Here is a 20705-nt window from a genome sequence, read left to right on the forward strand (position 1 = left end):
GATCTCAAGCTTCATTAGATTAAGCCCTGCATTGGGCTCTGTGCTAACAGAGCAGAGCCTGCTTGGAATTCTCTCTCTTTCTCCCTCTCTGCCCCTCCCCTGCTCATGCACCTGCTCGCTCTCTGTGTCTCTCTCTCTGTCTCTGTCTCTCTCTCTCCCTCTCTCTCTCTCTCTCTCAAAATAAGTAAACATTTAAAAAATCAAAACCGTAAAACAGTGGAAAAAATCAATTAAATCAAAAGCTAGTTCTTTGAAAAGATCAACAAAATTGAAAAGCCTTCAACCAGGCTAAGAAAACACAAATTACTAATAACAGAAATGAAAGAAGGGGCATCGCTACAGATCTCATGAACATTGAAAGGATAATGAAGGAATATTGTTAACAACTCTATGCCCACAAATTTAATAACCTAGGTAACCTGGACAAATTCCTTTAAAGATATAATCTGCCAAAACTCATACTAGAAAAAATAGATAATTTTAATAGGTCTATATCTATTAAAGAAATTCAATAAATAATAACTTTCCAAAACAGCAAACTTCAGGTCCAGATGGTTTCACTGGTAAATCTACCAAACATTTAAGAAATCATACCAATTCTCTATAATCTGTCCCAGAAGATAGAAACAGATGGAAAACTTTCTAACTCACATTATGAAACAAGCATTAACCTAATGCCGAAGCCAGACACAGACATTACAGGAAATGAAAACTACAGGTAAATACTTCTAATGAACATACATGCAATTATCCTCAACAAAATATTATCAAAATGAATCCAATAGTGTACAAAAAGAATTACATACCACAACCAAGAGGGATTTATGTCAGATATACACGACTTGTTCAACATTCAAAAATCAGTTAATCAAAAATGTAGACACTTTTTGTTTAGCCATTTTCAGGTTGCAAAGGATACTTTGAAGACTTTGTGAAGAGGCTTGAAAGAAAGAGAAATTGCTTGCTCCCTCACCCCCTTTCCTGCCCATAGAGATCATGTGACTCATAGCATACTTCACTCCAGAGGAATCGTCCACCCGATCTCCAACCCCCTTGGCCATTTCAGCTGAACACTTTCATACCTTCAGTGTGAGTGAGTGTTAAAGGTCACAAACCTGATTTAAGATATTTTCTATGCAGGATCTGCCTAGTTAATTCAGCACCTCATTTTAGAGTGAGAATGGTTGGCATCTATTAACTTGTAGCACTATCACTGAGATTGAAATAATTCCATTTAGAATTCATCTTCCTTGACTTGCTGAGTAACAGAACATGTTCACTGTATTCCTTTTAGTCATTCTCTTTCTGGAAGACAACCTTTATCCATGTGCCATTAATAGCTCCATGTTTGTGTATGTGATTATAAGCTAAGTGCAGAAACTCTACCTTCTATTCCATTTATACCTACACATCACCTAACGTGCTTAACTTCATCTAAAGAGTTGTTGACTTATTATCTCCACCCTGCAAGAATTTGCTAATGATATTTCCTAAGAAATGTTATGACCAAGTAATATGTTTTATTAAGTAAAGTCTTATAAATTTTAGCTTTAGCCACATTACATTAAATTTTGCCAAACTGAAGTAAAAATTTAATATTTAAAATGTGTAAAAGGTAAAAGTTCTCAGGTTGAGTATATAGCTTATTTAAAATAAGGTGAACTTCACTTGATAAAATAGTTTAAATCACTCCTTTTGTAATAAATTATAAGTCCTCAAAAGTAAGAACTCTTCAGTGCTACAATTAATGTCAGTCACTGATAATTATACTAATAAATATTTTTATTTATATTATTGTAGTCAGGCCAATAAATGGAATCTATTAGACACAGAACTTTCAAGTGGAACTAATAGCTTTATTTAAGATGTTTCCTTTCTGCCCATAAAATACAGTGAGGGGAGGGAGAAAAAAAAACCCACATTTCCAAATGGAAAACTCCAAGTCAGTCCAAAATAAGCTGACTAACATTTATAAAGTAATTCTCATCCTTATAAATTGCCTTCTTGCAGGAAACAGACCTTATCCTGACTTTTAATATTTCAATGCACCGATCTTGGTGGATGGAGAATGGACCAGGATGTACGGTGACATCAGTGACACCCGCACCAGACTGGGCCCCAGAAGACCATCGCTACATCACGGTCTCAGGGTGTTTTCTGGAGTACCAGTACATAGAAGTGGCTCATAGTTCCCTCCAGATTGTCCTCGCAGTAAGTTTTGACAGCCAACCTCTCCTTCTAGTGCTTCTGGAATCGTTTTATTTCCGTGCAAATTCAGTGCACACAAATGGAATCTGTGGATAAAGTGTGGCTATTTGCTTTTTTCTAGTTAATGCCCCCTTCAATAGGGGTTTGTCAAGTTAAACCAGGGCATAGTAAAAAGTAATCAATCAGTAAATCAATAAGTAGGCTTTGGCATCATCAGCATTTTACATAAGAAATCCAACCATCCAAGGTTTGATTATTTGGCTTTTGGTAAACAAGAGTTTCCCAAAGATTCTTGCAGAAAGATCAGAGAGCCTTCACAACTAACAGGTTAAAATGCCTAGATTTATAAGATTTCAGTGGATACTTTTCTGCCAGTGCTTATTTCTGTCTGTGCTGCTAGCCCCTGGAATTCTTCATTTGCCCATATTCTTCTTCCTACATTTTCTGAAGGTATGACGCATCACCTGTAATCATTTCCCCTCTTTTTCAAACAGTTCAGCTTTTCATAAATTCTACTTCTAGGACTATCATGCCTCCATATTTCATATTATTAAACTAATAAAGAACTCTCCCTCCACTAGGAGTCAGTAGGAGTTATAAATGATTCCTATGTATTTGTATACAGTATTTGTAGAGCATATCTGTATAACATATCCCTGTTATATAAAACATATTATTTTATATTGTATCACTATGACAGAGATAAACACATCCTTTTCTCAAAAAGGACTTTTGCTAAGGCTAAATGCATAATTTTGTAGGATTTATAAAGACAACTTTATTATACATGTCTCCATTTATTTATTACAGATCCTATAGGTATAGTTTACTTATATTTTCCTTAGACTCCATGTAGATCTGCAACTGCTATGCATAGGCTTGAAATTGTTAATGACAAATAATGCAAATAGAATCTGCTCTTTGCATTTCTTCAGTTAATTACTTTGGGAATGATATTAAGCCACAATTCTTAAATAACAAGACATAACAGGTTGTGGATAGAATGGCATAAATTAGTCCACATAAAATTCTTCTAGGACAACAAAATGAAAGACCATGTGAATGTGTATGTATCTGATTATGCAACTAATATATAGTTATTATATTTTTTAAAAGGAAGAAAATATATACATGTGTATACATACATACACACACATAAATTACAATGGGCTAAGTGCTAGTAAATATTACCAAATCTTTGTGACTAAAAACCATAAAGGTTTATTTTTATGGATCAGTATAAACTTCTGCCAGTGTCACTGTCACTAAGAAAACAAGGTTGGTAGAGTAAACACCATCTCAATCATCATGGGTTGCCATGCCAGAGAGCAAAGATACATCTGAAGTGTCAACATTCCCACAATCACCCTTCTCCTTGGAAAGAGAAGCTCATTGTTTGTATTCATTGTCACTAGTCCCACCCAACCAAAAATTAATCCCAACTAGTCCCACAGTCCCAACCAATCACAAAGGTCAAGAAAGAAGGAGAATGTAAATTTTGGGACATCAACATAAATTATTTCCACAATATTTGAATTACGTTTTAGCTGCAGCATTGCGTACTCTCCCCTCAATATGTGCAACCTGAGACATTTCTTAACTAACACATCCTTCCACAACAGTATTAAACGCTAGACTCGTCATTTTAATTATCTTGAAAAAAATAAGGTAGATTTGATGGGACAGAAAAAATTATTTAATTAGTTAAAATCCAATTTAGATGAAGTGTTCATTCTCAAAAGAGAAAAATAAAATCTTTCTGGTATTTGGGGACAGATTATGTGGTAGAGAGGGCTTTTAGATAAAAATTCCCCCACTGGAACTCACTTTTTTACTGTACCCACACATTTTGGAAAATTTCCACTTATGTGTCAAGTATATTATAAGGATATAGTTTATGTGCACAGATAGTTATATGTGACCATTTTAGAGAGTTGAATTAATGTGAGTATGTAGAAACTATATTCACAGATTTATCAAACCCACATAAAATTTTGGCACACAGGTAATTTGCTAAAAAAAAAAAAATGTATATATACATATGGACATGGAAGTATATGTTGAGGCTGACCTACTGCCCAAAGAAAAATTATCTTTACATAAGCAAAATTATCTGTAAATGCAAAGTGGCAAGAGTGTAAAGAAGACAGAAACAGTGTCCTTAAGAGCACACGTGGTCAGTATTTCAAGCTACTCCTAATTGAGTGGAGAACTAGTTTGAGCAAGCCATCACAGGATGAAGCCTCTTTACCCTCATAGGACCCTCATAGGGGGTCCGTACCCTTTCCACCTGTTTCTTTGGCAGTGCTGACTGTGGATCACCTGAGAGTAAGTTAGGGACAGTGTACCCAAGCCAGTTACTTGGAGAATTTTCAAAGACGCTTTTTGCCTTTGGGCTTGCCGTACAACACCTGCTGTAGAGAAAACCTAGCATTTCTTATCTAGAGTTTTCGAAGGGAAACCAAAATGGCACTTATCCTGAACAATTTGCTCCACTTACTAATTGGAAGCCTTCCAACTAGATTTTCCTGTAGTCATTCTGATCACTTCTGCTGTCATGGTTGAGAGACGGAATAGTGTTGGGGCACCTGGGTGGCTCCGTCGGTTAAGGTGTCTGACTCTTGATTTCAGCTCAGGTCATGATCTTGCAGTTCATGAATTTGAGCCCTGCATTGGGTTCTGCACTGACAGTGTGGAGCCTGCTTGGGATTCTCTCTCTCCCCCTCTCTCTGCCTCTCCCCTGCTCACTGTCTCTCCCCCCCCCCCTCTCTCTCTCTCTCTCTCCCTCTCTCAAAAAAGAAATAAATAAACAAAAATTTTTTAAATAAAAAAAGATGGAATAGTGTCTTGAATCTCTGTTCCTCCACTTTACATGTTATGCAAATGATACCCCGAACAATCCAATGTTGAGTTCATTGGGTCCTATGAAGATTTCCTGAGTGCTTGTCCCCCGTTGGCATCTTAAGCAGCAAATGACAGGATCCCTAACCTTGACGATGTCACAGTCAAAAATAGGGCAAGGTTCCTCAGGATACAAACCAGGTGCAAATAGGTATATTTTGGGGATTGTAGTAGACAGAGAATACACTTTGTGCAGTATATAACATAATATTGTCTTCTTAGCTCCATCCTGCTTTTTGTAAAGTCAGCTAAATGCCCACTTCTCCTTGTTTCCACCAGTCTTTGAAGCTGCCCTCTCTTCCCGGGTATCTGGCTTGAATCTGCCTTCACGAACTGCTGCTCTCCCAGCGACTGCTCTTGCCTCACTCCAAATCTCTCTAGCTCATTTCCTCCAACTTCACTCAGCCTTTCTTTCACAGATTCCTGACCCCTGGCAATCCTGTCACCCTGTTGTTCGGTTTTCTGCCAATCAACTCTTAGCTGATTTGGAAATTAGCATTCACAAAGCCCACATTTGCATCGCACATACATAAGATATCTTCCATCTACAGCCAAAAGAAGACAAGTATAATATCCACATAATTGGGAAGAGGGGCTATTAATCACGCAGCCTCCAGCCGAGCAGAGAGGACTGCCAGAACACCATAATGATGAGCCAGGTGTGAGACTTGAGCCCTCTCCTCCTTCGGCAGGGCTTTCTTCTAGTTAGTATCAGATATCGTATTCAAAAGGAATACAGGTGTGCACAATTTTAATAAAACCAAAAAAAAAAAAAATCCACACTTACAAAATAGATCAAATAAATATGTATGGGGAGAACCAGGGAGGAGATCACCTACAGAGATGGTGTTGTTCGCATTACAAAAGAATTAAGGGGATTTCTTCAAACAATGTGTGATTGCAGCTGCATGGTTTACAAAATGTGTTCACAGGAATTAAATCTTTTGATTTGTGTAACAGTCCTGTGAGGGCTGCAAAACAGGTTGAAAGCCTTTCCCAAGATTTCTTAGCCAGTAGGGAGGATGGACATACTGACCCAAGTTTTTTTCTGGTACCAAGGACAGGAAATGGACTACAGTCTGAATGCCAGCAACAGCTGATTGGAAATGAGTTCCTGAAACCCCCAAATTTCGAGCTTATCAGTGGCAAAGAATGCTATGATTGATTAGCCATGGTGCTGAGGGTGAGGGGAATGGAGGTGTGTGTGCCTCATACTTGTTATGCACACACTATACCTCACTTCCCCTAACCAACACAATGAAATCAGAGGATGTTTTACAAGAAAGTGGAAGTAAATGAAGCTTTAAGGGAAAAATATTTATCAGTTACTGAACTAAGTTTATATTTTAAAATGTATGTTACAATTTCAAATAATACATTGGACAAAAAACAAAACAGAAACCAATACTTAATCCCTCTTTTCTCTGGTTACTTCCAGAGGACCAACATCTCTAAATTTGAGATACACCGCTCCAACCAAAATTTCTTCCAACTGGAAGTGTTACTTCCAAGACACTTCCAAGTCTGCAGCAGACTGATAATTAATATATTTAGGATACCAGCAGAAGATATTGGTAAAAATTTAATTAAGCCTACCATTTTCCCAAACAATTAAAATTGGCGTAGAAACCATGTACAAATTAGCAGAGACTTATAAAAGACTTTAGAAAAGGTTCTAATACTTGGTGCACTGTTCATAGATAAAATAGGATCACTGTTAAGTTCATCCTTCAGTCATATCTATTCTATCTATCTGGAAGACTTTGTATTTTTTAAAGTACATGAAATGATAGAAACCATTGTTTTAAAAACTGTGGTAAAAAAAAACTTTTGAAGATAAAACGTGTCTTCAAATGGATGGAGCCACAGATGTTTCCAGTTATTCCCAGTTAATAATGACATATATTTGACATATGGCTTGGTAAGACTTGCCTAAGTATACCATTGGTGAGAAATTTTCAAAACCTTGAAAGCCTTTATCCGAGTTAATGTGGGATTGTGCTGGGAATGGCTCAGGAGTATTTTTTTGAATGTTGCTGAGTGTGTGGTGCATGGATGAAAATGAGTAGCCTTATTGATCACGCCTCACTTTCATTCCTTCTTTAATCTGGAAACACATGTTCATAAAGATTTGGTTGTCAGAAATTTGGGTCCTGATTTGAATGTAGCTTGCGACATTGCCATTAAACTGGTAAATAGCAAATCTGAGTTGCGAACTTGAATCATTTTGAAGGGATGTGTGTTTTTAAGTGGCAGAAGGTGAAATTCACATCACAGCAGTATTCAAATTTCATTGGATGTATTTCAAAGACTAATAAGTCTCCTTAAAATATGTTAATATTTATAATATGCTGAAATAAATAGTCCATTGCCGCTATTTAAACTAATGGTGAGGGGGCACCTGACTAGCTACTTGGTAGAGAATGACTCTTGATCTTGGGGGCCCACTTGGGTGTAAAAGTTACTTAAAAATGCATTTTAAAAATAAAAAATAATGATAAAAAATATCAAACATCAATTTCAAATGTATACAGTTTTTAAGTGATTTTTAAGAAAAATCTTTCAGGACATATGGAAGTAGAAATGCTTAAAGACCATTACACTAACACAGTGGTTCTTGAGGCACTTGGGTGGCTCAGTCTGTTGAATATCTGACACCTTGATTTTGGCTCAGGTCATGATCCCAGGTCATGGGATGAAGCCTCATGTTGGCCTCTGTGCTGAGTGTGGAGTCTGCTTAAGATTTTCTCTCTGTCTGTCTGTCTGTCTGTCTCTCTCTCTCTCTCTTTCCCTCCCTCTCTCCCTTGCTCATGTCCTGTCTCTCTCAGTATGGGTCTTAATGCTGGCTGAGAATAGAAATTATTTACTCACTTGTTTAAAAGAGTACTATAAACATGACCTACTTCTAGAAATGCTATGCCCTTAAGGCTTGAGGTATGGCCTAGATGTTGTAATTTTGAAAATCTTCACCAGGCATATCAATGCTTTCCCTTTCCTTTTGCTACTGATCCCTCTATAGTCCTAAAGTGCTCAGAAACACATGGTGCTTGGTCAAAAAAAAAAAACATTCTGTAATACCAAATAGGTGCCACAGCTCCAACTACTCCATCAGCTCCTTCCTGGAAGTTGAGAGTCATTTCCCTTTGAGTATCGCAGGGTCTACCCCATTATCAAGTACTGAATCTGCAGACCTACACTCTGTCTGCCATATCTCAACGTTAAAGAGTGACTTAGTGAAGAGCTTGAACTGAAAACTGAGTCTTCTGATTCCTAGTCCAGTGTCCATGACTCTACAATAGTTTTTCTTCTTAGGATAGAAATGCTTGCTGCCTGTGATAGAAATGGACAGAATGACAAGCACTTGGTTTCTTTCCTAGCTCCTATGCTGGGTCAACAGCTTTGCTGCTTGGCTTGGAATGTTATATATGCTGCTCCAGGTCTAGTTCTCTGGATACTCATACATAGACTTACTTGCCAGAGAGTAGTAGCCCAGTAAATGAAATAAATGTGATTTGTCTTTCTGTAACATCAGAATAGTTTATAAAATATTCACAAAATTATAGGAAGAAGAACCAAATTATAATTGTGAACAAGGGATTTTTCCAATGTCAGCATTTCTGAAATAGGAGAATGAAGTCAGTGAATAGATTGGGAATGGACATTTCTTGGCAAATTTGAGTGCTGCACAGCATATAAACAACATTCCACAAATTAATTTTAGCACCTGAACTGGGCTTATTCCTGAATATTAAGAAACATCAAGACCTGTTGATGCTTCTGAAATGGGCACGTGTGTAACTTTCTAACCTACTGTCAGTTCCTCTAGACAATAATAAAGTTACCTCAACACTGTCACTCAGAACATGGCACTCTGATGTCTTATCCACAATCATCAACCAAGTTTTTGTTAAAATTAACCCTGAGAAATCAGTTATCATGTTCTCATTTTATTTTGCTTTATTTCTGAAAGGTGCCCTTGTAAATTAGGGAGTAGTTTTGTGAGTCCATGAACAAGCAGAGTGCAAGAACTTGAATAGACTCTAAAGTCAAATTAAGTCTAAGACGTTTTTGCTTTTAATATTCTCTGGTATTCCCTACATGCAAAGTCAGAAACATAAGGTAAAATATTCACAGTTTGGGAGTAACAATCCTTAAATCTTACACCCAGCTGTATAATAAACTATTTTGTAATTATGAACTGAATGAGATAATTCTTAAGAAATTGCCTGAAAACAATAAAAGTGGTATTATTTATTTTTTCTTTAGGTCGGTATCTTCCACTGCTTATTGAAAATACTATTATTTTTAAAGACTAACTCATAGCAATGTGCAAAAATGAACTCTTACTTAGTTTACTTACTCCCCAGATAGGATTGTGATTCTTAAAGCCAGTGTGATACTATTTACTGTACTGACACACTAGTCTACACAGGGGTAAGTTTTATCCCATATCAACCATTATCATCAGTGTGCAATATCTGCTTCTCTATATAATGTTGAAAGCAGTTATTTACCCCCAAAGCATAACATCACTTGATCAAGAGAATGCTTGGACACATCATGAAGTAAAAATACCAGCATATTAAAGATGGTAGTGAGGATTATAAACTGCAATAAATCACCATTAATTAGGTTTTCTGTAATGATATGAGATTTAAGTTAAATTGTCTGAAATTGTGCAAAGCACCATGTACAATCCAATTTCTTATATTTAATTTTGTAATTATAAAATTATTTCAGGGACACCTGGGGGGCTCAGTCAGTTAAGGGTGTGACTCTTGATTTTGGCTCAGGTCATGATCTCATGGCTCATGGGATTGAGCCCTGTGTTGGGCTCTGCACTGGCAGCAAAGGGCCTGCTTGGAATTCTCTCTCCTTCTTTCTCTCCCCCTCCCCATCTTGTCTTCTCTCTCTCTTCTGACTTTTTCTGTCAAAATAAATACATAACTTTAAAAATAAAATAAAATAATTTCAGAATAAATAATAAGATATACTGAATCATAAGTTATTTCAAAAGGAAAAAAGTGTATATAAATATACTAAAGTAGAGTAATTTTTGAAAAACATGATAAGCTATTGGCCTTGAACAAAAGGCTACCATCTTTCTTTGTAATATATAATATCATCGCCTTTTAGGACATCTTTCCAGTCATAATCAACTTTTCTGATAAAAAATTTTTGAGGAGTAATTCTTTGATGGCAATTTCCTCTTCACTGGAAGTTCTAAACACAGTGGTATAATAATAATAGTAGAATGTGTAAGTGTTTTCAAATAACAGCAAGGCATTCTCAAAGGAAGGTTGCAAAGATTTATAACGATCGCTATAATATGACGGATAATTTATTGTTTAGCATGTTATACTCGAGTGAAAAGAATAAAAATATGGGCAAACACACTTAAGCTAAATAATGTTTACATAATAGAAGAAGAGCAACCTGTGATGTTCCTTCTCTACCTTTTGTGTTTACCAATCTATAAATAGGATTTTAAACCCTACTATTGTCAACTCACACATTCTTCTTAACAACTAGGTATATAATTCCTAGTCTTCATTATCCTCCTGCTTATTCCTGCCATTGTGGCATCATGGCTGCATTTATTTCGACTCTGCCATTTGTTCCTCTCTGACCTTTGTTATGACTCTCAACCCATAGTTAAATTTCTTGAGAACCAAGACCACAACTTTTTGCACACATATGTTTATCACTTGTAATTTTCCCCTAACTCTATTCACAGTATTTTATGTTATTGTACCTAAAAAAGCAGTTATTTGTCATATGATGATCTTGGTCAATGCTAATGGCAAATACGGCTGCAAAGTCAAGGACTGAATTAAAGAGTGTCATGGCTCCAAAGATATTTTGGTTTTCTTTATCTCTTCTTTTATTCTGAAATGTCTACCTTGCTCTACTCTCTTTATTGATTCTTAGTCTCTCCACCTCTTAAGTTTAATCAGCTTCTTATCAGCAATTTTATAAATACAAATTGTTTCTTTTACCCCTAACTTTCCAGTGTCCCCCCGTCATTTATCTTCACTTTTCCTACCCATTTTCCATAGCTCTATTGATTTCTTCATCGCAGAATTATGGGTAGATTCTCTTTTTCCTAAGTTCTAAATTTTACAAATGATATTTGCTGGAATTTTATACCATTCTGTTAGTCACATATCATATTTAGGTTGATTTAGTCCTAATCTACTATATCTGTTACAGGAAAATCAATTTTAAGTGAAATTACACTGTGAGGTCTAAAAAATTTCCATGTCAGTGACTCAGTGGCTGTTCATGTATTCATTTTCGGCAATGTTCTCAGTTCATAAGTTTAGGAAAGTCTGTGTTGCTTACAAATTAAAAACTTAGAGACAAGTTGTCAAAGGAAGCAGAACACTAAGAAGATAGTAAGGGCACCTCGGTGGCTCAGTCAGTTGAGCATTCTCACGTTGGTGGGTTTGAGCCCCTCATGAGGTCTCTGATGACAGCTCTGAACCTGGTGACTGCTTTGGATTCTGTGTCTCCTCTCTCTGCCCCTTCCCTGCTCGTGCTCTGTCTCTCTCTGTCTCTCAAAAAATAAAATGAAACATTAAAAAAAAATTTTAAAGAGATAGTAAAAGAGTGGCCAAAACTAAATGAGAAAATATGTTTAGACACACCTTTATTGTCCTTTAATTCTGAGTCTGAGGTATGAATTAGAATGACATAGCCACATGATGCCCACATTTTGGGGGTTCAAACTTATGGTCTTAAAGCTTCAGAGCTGCTGTAGTACTTAATCTGGGTCTGAGTTGGAAGAATTTAAGGATGAAGTTAATGAAAATACAGTTTTGTGCATCATTTTAACTATCATGTATAAAACATTTTCACGTGCAAGTTAATCGTGCTGTGTCAACAACTCTGTGAAGTGAACAGGGTGAACTGTGAGTGCCCTGCCAGCGTGGCTGGAAAAATTATTGGAACATTTCACCATACATTAAAAAATTATTGAAAGCTCTATTTAAAATATCTGCATGAACATTTACCTGAGATTAATCTTCACTTTTATTTTCCTTTTGTGATTCATTACAGATTCTTTTTCCCTTTAGACCCCAGATGCTTACAGATGTTCATCTCCAGAGAAGGGCGATGATTCTCCCAACAAAGGCGGTTTGTTGCTTGGCTTTGCTTCACTGAAACCCAGTCAGAGGCTCTGATGACAGATAGTCTGCTTGTCAGCCTTGCTTCATGAATCCAAAGAAAATGGAACTTATCAGAAGCTGAGCCTCAAGCACAACCTGTGCCTCTTATTTGGGCCTTTTCATGCTAGGTTTGGCGGAGGTCTCTGTCTTTCATCATTTGGTTCACTGACAGAAAGAGAAGGGAGCTGTTGCACTTTTAGGTACCACTCTGCAGACTGCTATATTGCAAAATAAACAAACAATATATTTTTAGGGCACCACCTGCAGCAAGCAGCTGTACCAAAAAGAGCAGAACCACGAAGGATGTGATTTGTTCCATTTAACATGAAGCCTTGAGGTTTAGAGGAGAGGGGAGGAGAAGGTTCTATGTATACAACCCACACATCCGCAATTTCAACTGAAGCTGATTTTTTTTTCTTTTTTAGATTGGAATTGAAGTATCATTATATCTCTCCTCCTTTCCCACCCCACAACCTCTGGTTGAAAACAATTCTATTATTGGGCTTATAACTGTTAACTGAGAAAATCATTTTTCTCTGCCAGTAAACTTCCTCTTCCATTCAAGGGCAATTTTCTCTCAAGCAACCTATACTTAAATGCCAACATCTGCTATATCTAAGCTGTATATAAATGGTGTCTGGCATTTACATGATGCCAATGACATGATTAGAGAAACTCATACATTTGGCTTACATGGAATTTTCTTCTTATCTTATAGATTTCATCTATTTCAGTCCTTCTTCGGGATCTGTCTGCCTCTTTAAATTTTTTTTTTTTTTCAACGTTTATTTATTTTTGGGACAGAGAGAGACAGAGCATGAACGGGGGAGGGGCAGAGAGAGAGGGAGACACAGAATCGGAAACAGGCTCCAGGCTCTGAGCCATCAGCCCAGAGCCCGACGCGGGGCTCGAACTCCCGGACCGCGAGATCGTGACCTGGCTGAAGTCGGACGCTTAACCGACTGCGCCACCCAGGCGCCCCTCTGTCTGCCTCTTTAAATGTGCCACGCAAGTCCAAAATACTCTGAAAGCTGAACTTTTAACTCTTATTCTGGTTGACAGTGAACTCCTACATTAACTCCTATCTTTCTGGGCAGTAAAGCTGCATAGCACATTGTGATAAAATTCCACCATATCTGCCATTGTCTGAGCACCCAGAATTCTGAGGCTGATGCAAGGGATATTTTAAGTACTTGCTTTTTTCCCCTAGATTTAAAGATCCCCTCATTCTCTTAATGGCTATTGATTCTGACCTCACAAACCAAAGTCACCATTTCATTTTGAGTTCTAGATGAGCTGGGATAAATATAATTAAATTATGGATGACTCTGGAAGCAATCCAGGTAGTTACAAATTGAGGTCATTTTAAGTACAGAGGTCATTTAAGTCCAGTTACCTTTAATGTTAGATCGGCCACCAAGAACGATACGATGTTCAGCTTTTTCTTGACAGTGAACACATTTTTAAAAGAGTGAGGAAACTTGCCTAAATATTTAAGAGGTGAACTCCAATGCCATCCTCAACTTCTCCACCACTGACTAGATTCTAAGTCTGAAGGAGAAAAGTCTATTGACCATCTTCTTGTGGCTCATTAACACTCTTTGGTGGGACTCGTAGATATTGCTCTAAGATTCAGAGAGGTGAGATGAAGAGATAACAAATCTGCAATGATGCATGCCTCCAGTTAATAGAGGAAATCAAATCCTGTGAGCCAGGAAACTAAATTTCCTCTATTATTTTCACCTGCATCATTAAGATGATGATTTTTTACAATATTGGGCACAAAATAAATTCCTGCCAAGAGTGTTGAATGTGAGAACTGCTTCCCTCTCCTTCACCTTTCTAACATATTAGAAGACATTTTCTGGAAAAAAGCCCAGACTGGGTTTTGCTAAATTACGTCTGCTGCTGCATCCCCGTCGATCAGACAAGTTTCTCCTTTATGACTTATGGGACAGTGCTTCTCACTGTAGGTCGTTGAAACTGGAAAACCAAGGGAAGTATCTTTAGTTCCAAAGAACCAAAGAAGACCTTTAGTTGGAGCATCTTTATGTTCCACAAGAGTCAGTTAGATTGCTCTTTAATTAGTAATTATAGTACACCAAATATTCTTCAGGGCTCTCAGAGGAATATTAAGAGAAAGATAATAAAAGAGAGAAAGCCTTTGACCATGAGGCTTAGTGAGTATGGAATGAGGGAGAGGACTGAGTGAGGCAGGTGTAACTGGATATTGAATCAGGTTAAAAAAACATGGATGGCAAAGGAGAGGATTCACCATTTCATACAGCTGAAACTGTGTGCAAAGGGTAGAGAGACAAACATTAGGCACCTTCTCTAAACCTCAGTTTCCCCATCTGCAGTAGGCTTAACTCGTTGGGTTTATGATTATAATTATGATTACTGTTGGTTTTGGTGACAAAAAATATATAACATAAAATCTCTCCTCTTAACAAAAGTTTAATTGTACAATACACTATTGTTATGATATGTACATGATTGTAGAGTAGATCTCTAGAACTTTTTTATCGTGCTTGGCAGAACTCTATACTTAGTCAATAGCAATTCATAATATCCCCCTCCCCTCAGCACCTAGCAACATGATTTTACATTCTGCTTCTTTAAGTTTGACTATTTTAGAGACCTCATATAACTGAAATCTTATAGTACATATTTTTCTGTGACTTATTTCGCTTAGTATAATGTCCTTAAGGTTTATCCATGTTGTCACAGACAACAGGATTTTCTTCTTCTTTTAAGGCTGAATAATATTCCACTATATGTATATACCAAATTTTCTTTTTTATTCCTTTTCAAATTTTTATTTGAATTCTAGTCACTTAATATATAGTTTAATATGGGCTTCAGCTGTCACATTTTCTTTATCCATGTATCAGTTAATGGGCATTTAGGTGATTTCCGCCTCTTGGCTATTGTGAATATACAATGGCATATATTTCTTTGATATTCTATTTTAAATTATTTTGGATAAATACCCAGAATTGGAACTTCTGGGTCATATGGTAGTTAGTTCTATTTCTAATTTTTTGAAGATTTTTCATTGTGTTTTTCATTATGGCTGCATATTTTACATCTTCAGCAATAGAGCACAAGAGTTATTTATTTGCATTTTCACCACCACTGTCCTCTTTTGTTTTGCTTTGTTTGTAATAGCCTTACTGACAGTTAGGAGGTGATATCTTATTCTGCTTTTGATTTACATTTCCCTGATGACTAGTGACATTAATTTACATTTCCCTGAAGACTAGTGAGATTGATCATTTTTTTTAAATATACGTTTTAGGGGTTCCTGGGTGACTCGGTTAAGCGTCTGACTTCAGTTCAGGTTATGATCTCATGGTCTGTGAGTTCAAGCCACACATCGAGCTCTGTGCTGTCAGTTCAGAGCCTGGAGACTTCTTCAGATTCTATCTCCCTCTCTCTCTGCCCCTGCCCCACTCATGCTCTGTCTCTCAAAATATGAATATATGTTTAAAAAATTTTAAATTAAAATATATGTTTTAGACTTTATATGTCTTTTTTTTTCTAATGTCTGTTCTGGGGGTGCCTGGGTGGATCAGTTAGTTAAGCATCTGACTTCGGCTCAGGTCATGATCTCATTGGCCATGAGTTCAAGCCCCAAGTCAGGTGCTGACAGCTCAGAGCCTGAAGTCTGCTTCAGAGTCTGTGTCTCCCTCTCTCTCTGCCCCTCTCCCACTTGCACTCTCTCTTTCTCTCTCAAAAATAAGTAAACATTATTTTTTTAAATATCCATTCAAATCTTTTATGCATTTTAAAAATTTGGTTTATTAGGGTTTTTTTTGTTTTGTTTTTTGTTTTTGTTTTGTTTTGCCATTGAGTTTTATGTGTTCTTTATATATTCCAAAAATTAAATGCTTGTCAGACACATGGTTTGCAAACATTATCTTCTATTCTGTAAGTTGCCTTTTTATTCTGTTGATTGTTGCCTTTGCACGCAAAGCCTTTTAGTTTGATATAGTTCCACAGGTATGTTTTTGCCTTTCTTGTCTGAGCTTTCAGTGCCATTTCCATGACCAATGTCATAAAGTATTTCCCCTGTATTTTCTTCTAGTTCTAGTTTTATGGTTACAGATGTAAGTTTTTAATGTTTAAAATTTTAGTTCTTTTTGAGTTTATTTTTGTGTAGTGTATAAGATAAGAGCCCAATTTCATTCTTTTTCTGTGGATCTCCAGTTTTCCCAAAACCTATTTGTTGAAGAGGTTATCCTTTCGCATTGTGTATTCTTGACATCTATGCTGAAGATCAGTCGCCTGTATATGCATGGGTTTATTTCTGGGCTCTCTATTCTGTTCCACTGGTCTATAGGTCTGCCCTTGTGCCAGTACCATACTGCTTTGATACCTATAACTCTGTAATATGTTTTGAGGTCACAAAGTGTGAGGTCTCCAACTTTCTTCTTCTTTCTCAAGATTGCTCTTGCTATTCAGGATCTTTTGTGGTTCCATAGACTTTTGGAATTGATTTTTTCTATTTCTGCCAAAAATACTATTGGGAATTTGATAAGGATTGCATTGCTCAGTGGCCTCCACCATCTCCCAACTTGGAATTATTCTTAATTTTCATTGCAGGTAATTTTTTGTTAATGTATAGAGATACCAATAATTTTTGTGTGTTTACATTTTGTGTCCTACAATTTTGCTGAATTCATTTATTAATTATAACAGTCTTTTGTGGAATGTTGAGCATTTTCTGCATGTAAGAACATGTTCATCTGCAAATGGGAATAATTTTATTTCTTCCTTATGATTTGGATACCTTTTATTTCGTTTCTTAGCTTTAGTTAGGATTTCCAAACCTGTGTTAAGTAGAAGTGGTGAGAGTGGGCACATCCTTATTTTGTTCCTGAGCTTTGAGGCAAACCTTTCAGTTTTCACCATTGAGTATGATGTTAGCTGGGCTTTTCATATATGGCCTTTATTATGTGATCTATTTCTAGTTTGTTGAGTGTTTTTATCATGAAGGGGTGCTGAATTAAGTCAATTTCTTTTCTGCTGAATCTTTTGAGATGATTACAAAATTTTTATTCTTTGTTCTGTTAATGTGATGTATCACATTGTTTGATTTTGTATGTTGAACATCCTTGCATCCCTCTTGGTCATGGTGTATGATTCTTTTAATGAACAGTTGAATTCCTATGTTCCTCATATCTTATTGAGTATTTTTGCATTTTGATTCATCAGGGATAATATTGACTCATAGCTTTCTTATTGTGTGTTTGTCTAGCTTTGTGTTATGGATGAATGTTTATATTCTCCCCCCAAAACTGTTATGTTGAATTCCTGTCCCCCAATGTGATAGCATTAGGAGATAGTGACTTCAGGAGGTGAGTAGGTCCTGAGAGTGGAGCCCTCATGACTGAGATTAGTGCCCTCATAAAAAAGACACAAGAGAGCTTTCTTACCCTCTCTATCAGATGTCAGAGTCTGCAAATAAGAAGCACACCCTCACCAAATGCAGTTCCATTGGTTGGTGCCTTGATTTTAGATTTCCAGCCTCTAGAACTGCGAGAAATAAATTTCTGTTATTTATAAGCCATCCATTTATAGTATTTGGTTATAATAGCATGAACCAACTAAGGTGGAAATTGCTACTGTGACAAATATCTAAAAATGTGAAAATGGCTTTGGAACTGAGTAATGAGTAGAGGCTGCAAGAATTTGAGGTACGTGCTAGAAAAAAACCTAAATTGTTAGCAACATAATTTTAAAGGCAATTCTAGTAAAGGCTCTGAAAGAAAAGAGGATCGCCACAGAAAAAGCTTCTTTTTAGAGAATATACATGGATGGGAAAAGACCTGATGAAGTCTCAGAAGGAAATGGGGAATATTATTGGTCAATGGATAAAAGGCAATCCTTAGCATAAAGTGGCAACAAATCTTGGCTGACATGTGTTTATATTCTATTATTTGTAGAAGATAGAACTTATGAGTGATGAAATTGTCTATTTAGCTGAGGAAATTTCTGAGGCAATGTATGAAGAAGCAACTTGATTCCTCTTGCCTAGTAATAGTAAAATGCAAGAAGAAAGAAATGGCTTAAAGATAGAGTTGTTAAACAAAATGGAACCAGAACTTAACTATTTGGAAAACACTCAGCTGGCCAAATTTTTATAAAATGAGAAAGTGTGCTCAAAAGAGAACATTAAGGGTGTGGTCAAGCAGCAGTTTGATGAAGAGATTAGTATGGATATGAACACCAACCTAATCAATCATCTCCGGGGAAGCCAGGTTCTATTCTTAAAGAGAAGGAAAGAAGTACTCCCTCAAAGGAAGTTCCGAGATAAGGTCTGCCACTTCTACCACCAGGGGTGAAGGCTGGTGCAGAGTAGGGGGATACAGAGAGGTCTTAAGGAGTAGAGCTGCCTTTCTGATTAAGGTGGGTCAGGATGCCCCTGTCCACTGCCTCAAGGGTGGGAGCCCTGTAGAGAACTGCAGTGTGAGCTGTAACCAGCAGAACCATGAAGGTGCGGCCACCTGAAGCCATTGGGTCCATGGCCTTATCCTGGAAGACCCTTTGGTATACAACCCCTGCCCAAGAGAGCCAGAGAGACACAACTGTCACTACAGTGGGTCCAACAGGTGGAACACTGAGTCAAAAAGGATTTCTCTCAAGCCTTATGGTCTAAAGAATTTGCCTGTTAGGCTTTAGATTTACTTGGGACCATAATTCCTTTCCTCTTTTCTGTTTCTCCCTTTGGAATGGGAATGTCTATCTTATGCCTATCCCATCATTTTATTTTGGTAGTACATGACTTTTTGGTTTCACCAGTTTATAGCTGGAGAGAAATTTTCCCCAGGATGAATTGTACCTTGATTTTTACTCATGTCAGACTTCTATGATTTTTAATAAGACTTTGGACCTTAGACTTTAGAGTTTATGCTGGAATTAGTTAAAACTTTTAGGGCTATTGGGATGTAAAGAATGTATCTTGCGTATGAGAAGGACATAAATTTGGAGGGGGGACCAGAGTGGAATGTTATGGACTGAATGTTTGTGCCCTCTAAAATTGATATATTGAAATCTTAACTCCCAGTGTGATGTTACTGGGGGACTAGGCCATTGGGAGGTGATTAGATTATGAAGGTGAAGCCCTCATGAATGAGATTAGTGCCCTTATAAAAGAGACACCTGAGATCTTTCTCACCCTCTTTGTCATATGAGGACACAGGGAGAAGTCAGCAGGGGACAGCCATAAACTGAACTTTTACCAGACACTGAATCTTCTGGTGTATTGATCTGGGATTTCCAGCCCCCAGAACTGTGAGAAACAAATTTCTGTGGCTTATAAGCCACCCAGTATAGTATTCAGTTATAGCAGCCCACATGCTTAAGATACTTTGGTATCAAGATAATGCTGACCTCATAAAATGAATTTTGAAGTGTTCCCTCCTCTGCAGTTTTTTTTGAATATTGAAGAAAAATTGTCATTCTTTAAATGTGTGGTAGAACTCTCCAGTGAAGCCATCTGGTCCTGAGCTTTTCTTTTCTAGGAGTTTTTTTTTGGTTACTAATTCAATTGCCTTACCAATTATAGGTCTGTTAAAATTTTCTATTTTTTCATGATTCAGTGTGAGTAGGTTGTATGTTTCTGTGAATTAATTCATTTCTTCTAGGCTATAAAATTTGATGGCATATACTTTTTATAACACATTCTCATTATCCTTTTAATTCCTGTGGCATCAATTGTCAAGTTTCCTCTTTCATTTCTGATTGTATTTGAGTGCTTGCTTTTTTTTCTTGGTTAGTCTATCCACTTTGTTGATGTTTTTAAAAACACAATTCTTAGTTTTGTTAATTTTTTCAATTTTTTGTCTATTGTCTCTTGTTTATTTCTGCTGTAATCTTTATTATTGTCTTCCTTCTTCTAAGTTTATGTTTTGTTTTCCCCTTTTTTTAATGTTTAATTAAGTTTGAGAGAGAGAGAGAGCTGGGTAGGGGCAGAGAAAGAGAGGGAGATAGAGGATCTGAAGCAGGCTCCACACTGACAGCAGTGAGCCTGATGTGGGGTTTAAACCCACAAACCATGAGATCATGACCTGAGCTAAAGTCGGACGCTTAACTGACTGAGCCACCCATGTGCTCCTATTTTCCTAGTTCTTTAAGGTATAAAGTCAGGCTGTTTATTTTATTCCATTATGGGTGGAAATGATAATATAAATCTTAAATTTGTGAAGACTTGTTTTGTTACCTAACGTGTCATCTACCAGAGAATATGTATATGCACTGGGGATGAATGAGTATTCTACTGCTCTTGGCTGGAATGTTCTCTGCGTCTGCTAGGTCCATTTTGTCTATAGTGTTGCTGAAGTTCTGTTTCCTTATAAGCTATGTATTGTCGATTTGGTGTTTCTGTGAGGGGAGAGAGGGTCTGGGGCTTTCTATTCC

General features: G+C 37.0%; 1 protein-coding gene across 3 annotated transcripts in view; it reads left to right on the plus strand.

The window, feature by feature from the left end:
• Positions 1-20705, plus strand: part of NKAIN2 (sodium/potassium transporting ATPase interacting 2) — a 992770-nt gene that overhangs the window by 815821 nt on the left and 156244 nt on the right. For all 3 annotated transcript variants that reach the window (XR_006299049.1, XM_043592241.1, XM_043592240.1), the window contains exon 4: positions 2011-2211. Coding sequence is in view for 2 of the 3 variants with exons in the window: in XM_043592241.1 (XP_043448176.1) it covers positions 2011-2211 (201 nt within the window). In the remaining variant the exon portion in view is untranslated. The remainder of the gene's footprint in view (positions 1-2010; positions 2212-20705) is intronic.

Source organism: Prionailurus bengalensis, chromosome B2 (assembly GCF_016509475.1).
Source record: "Prionailurus bengalensis isolate Pbe53 chromosome B2, Fcat_Pben_1.1_paternal_pri, whole genome shotgun sequence".
Classification (NCBI taxonomy): Eukaryota; Metazoa; Chordata; class Mammalia; order Carnivora; family Felidae; genus Prionailurus; species Prionailurus bengalensis.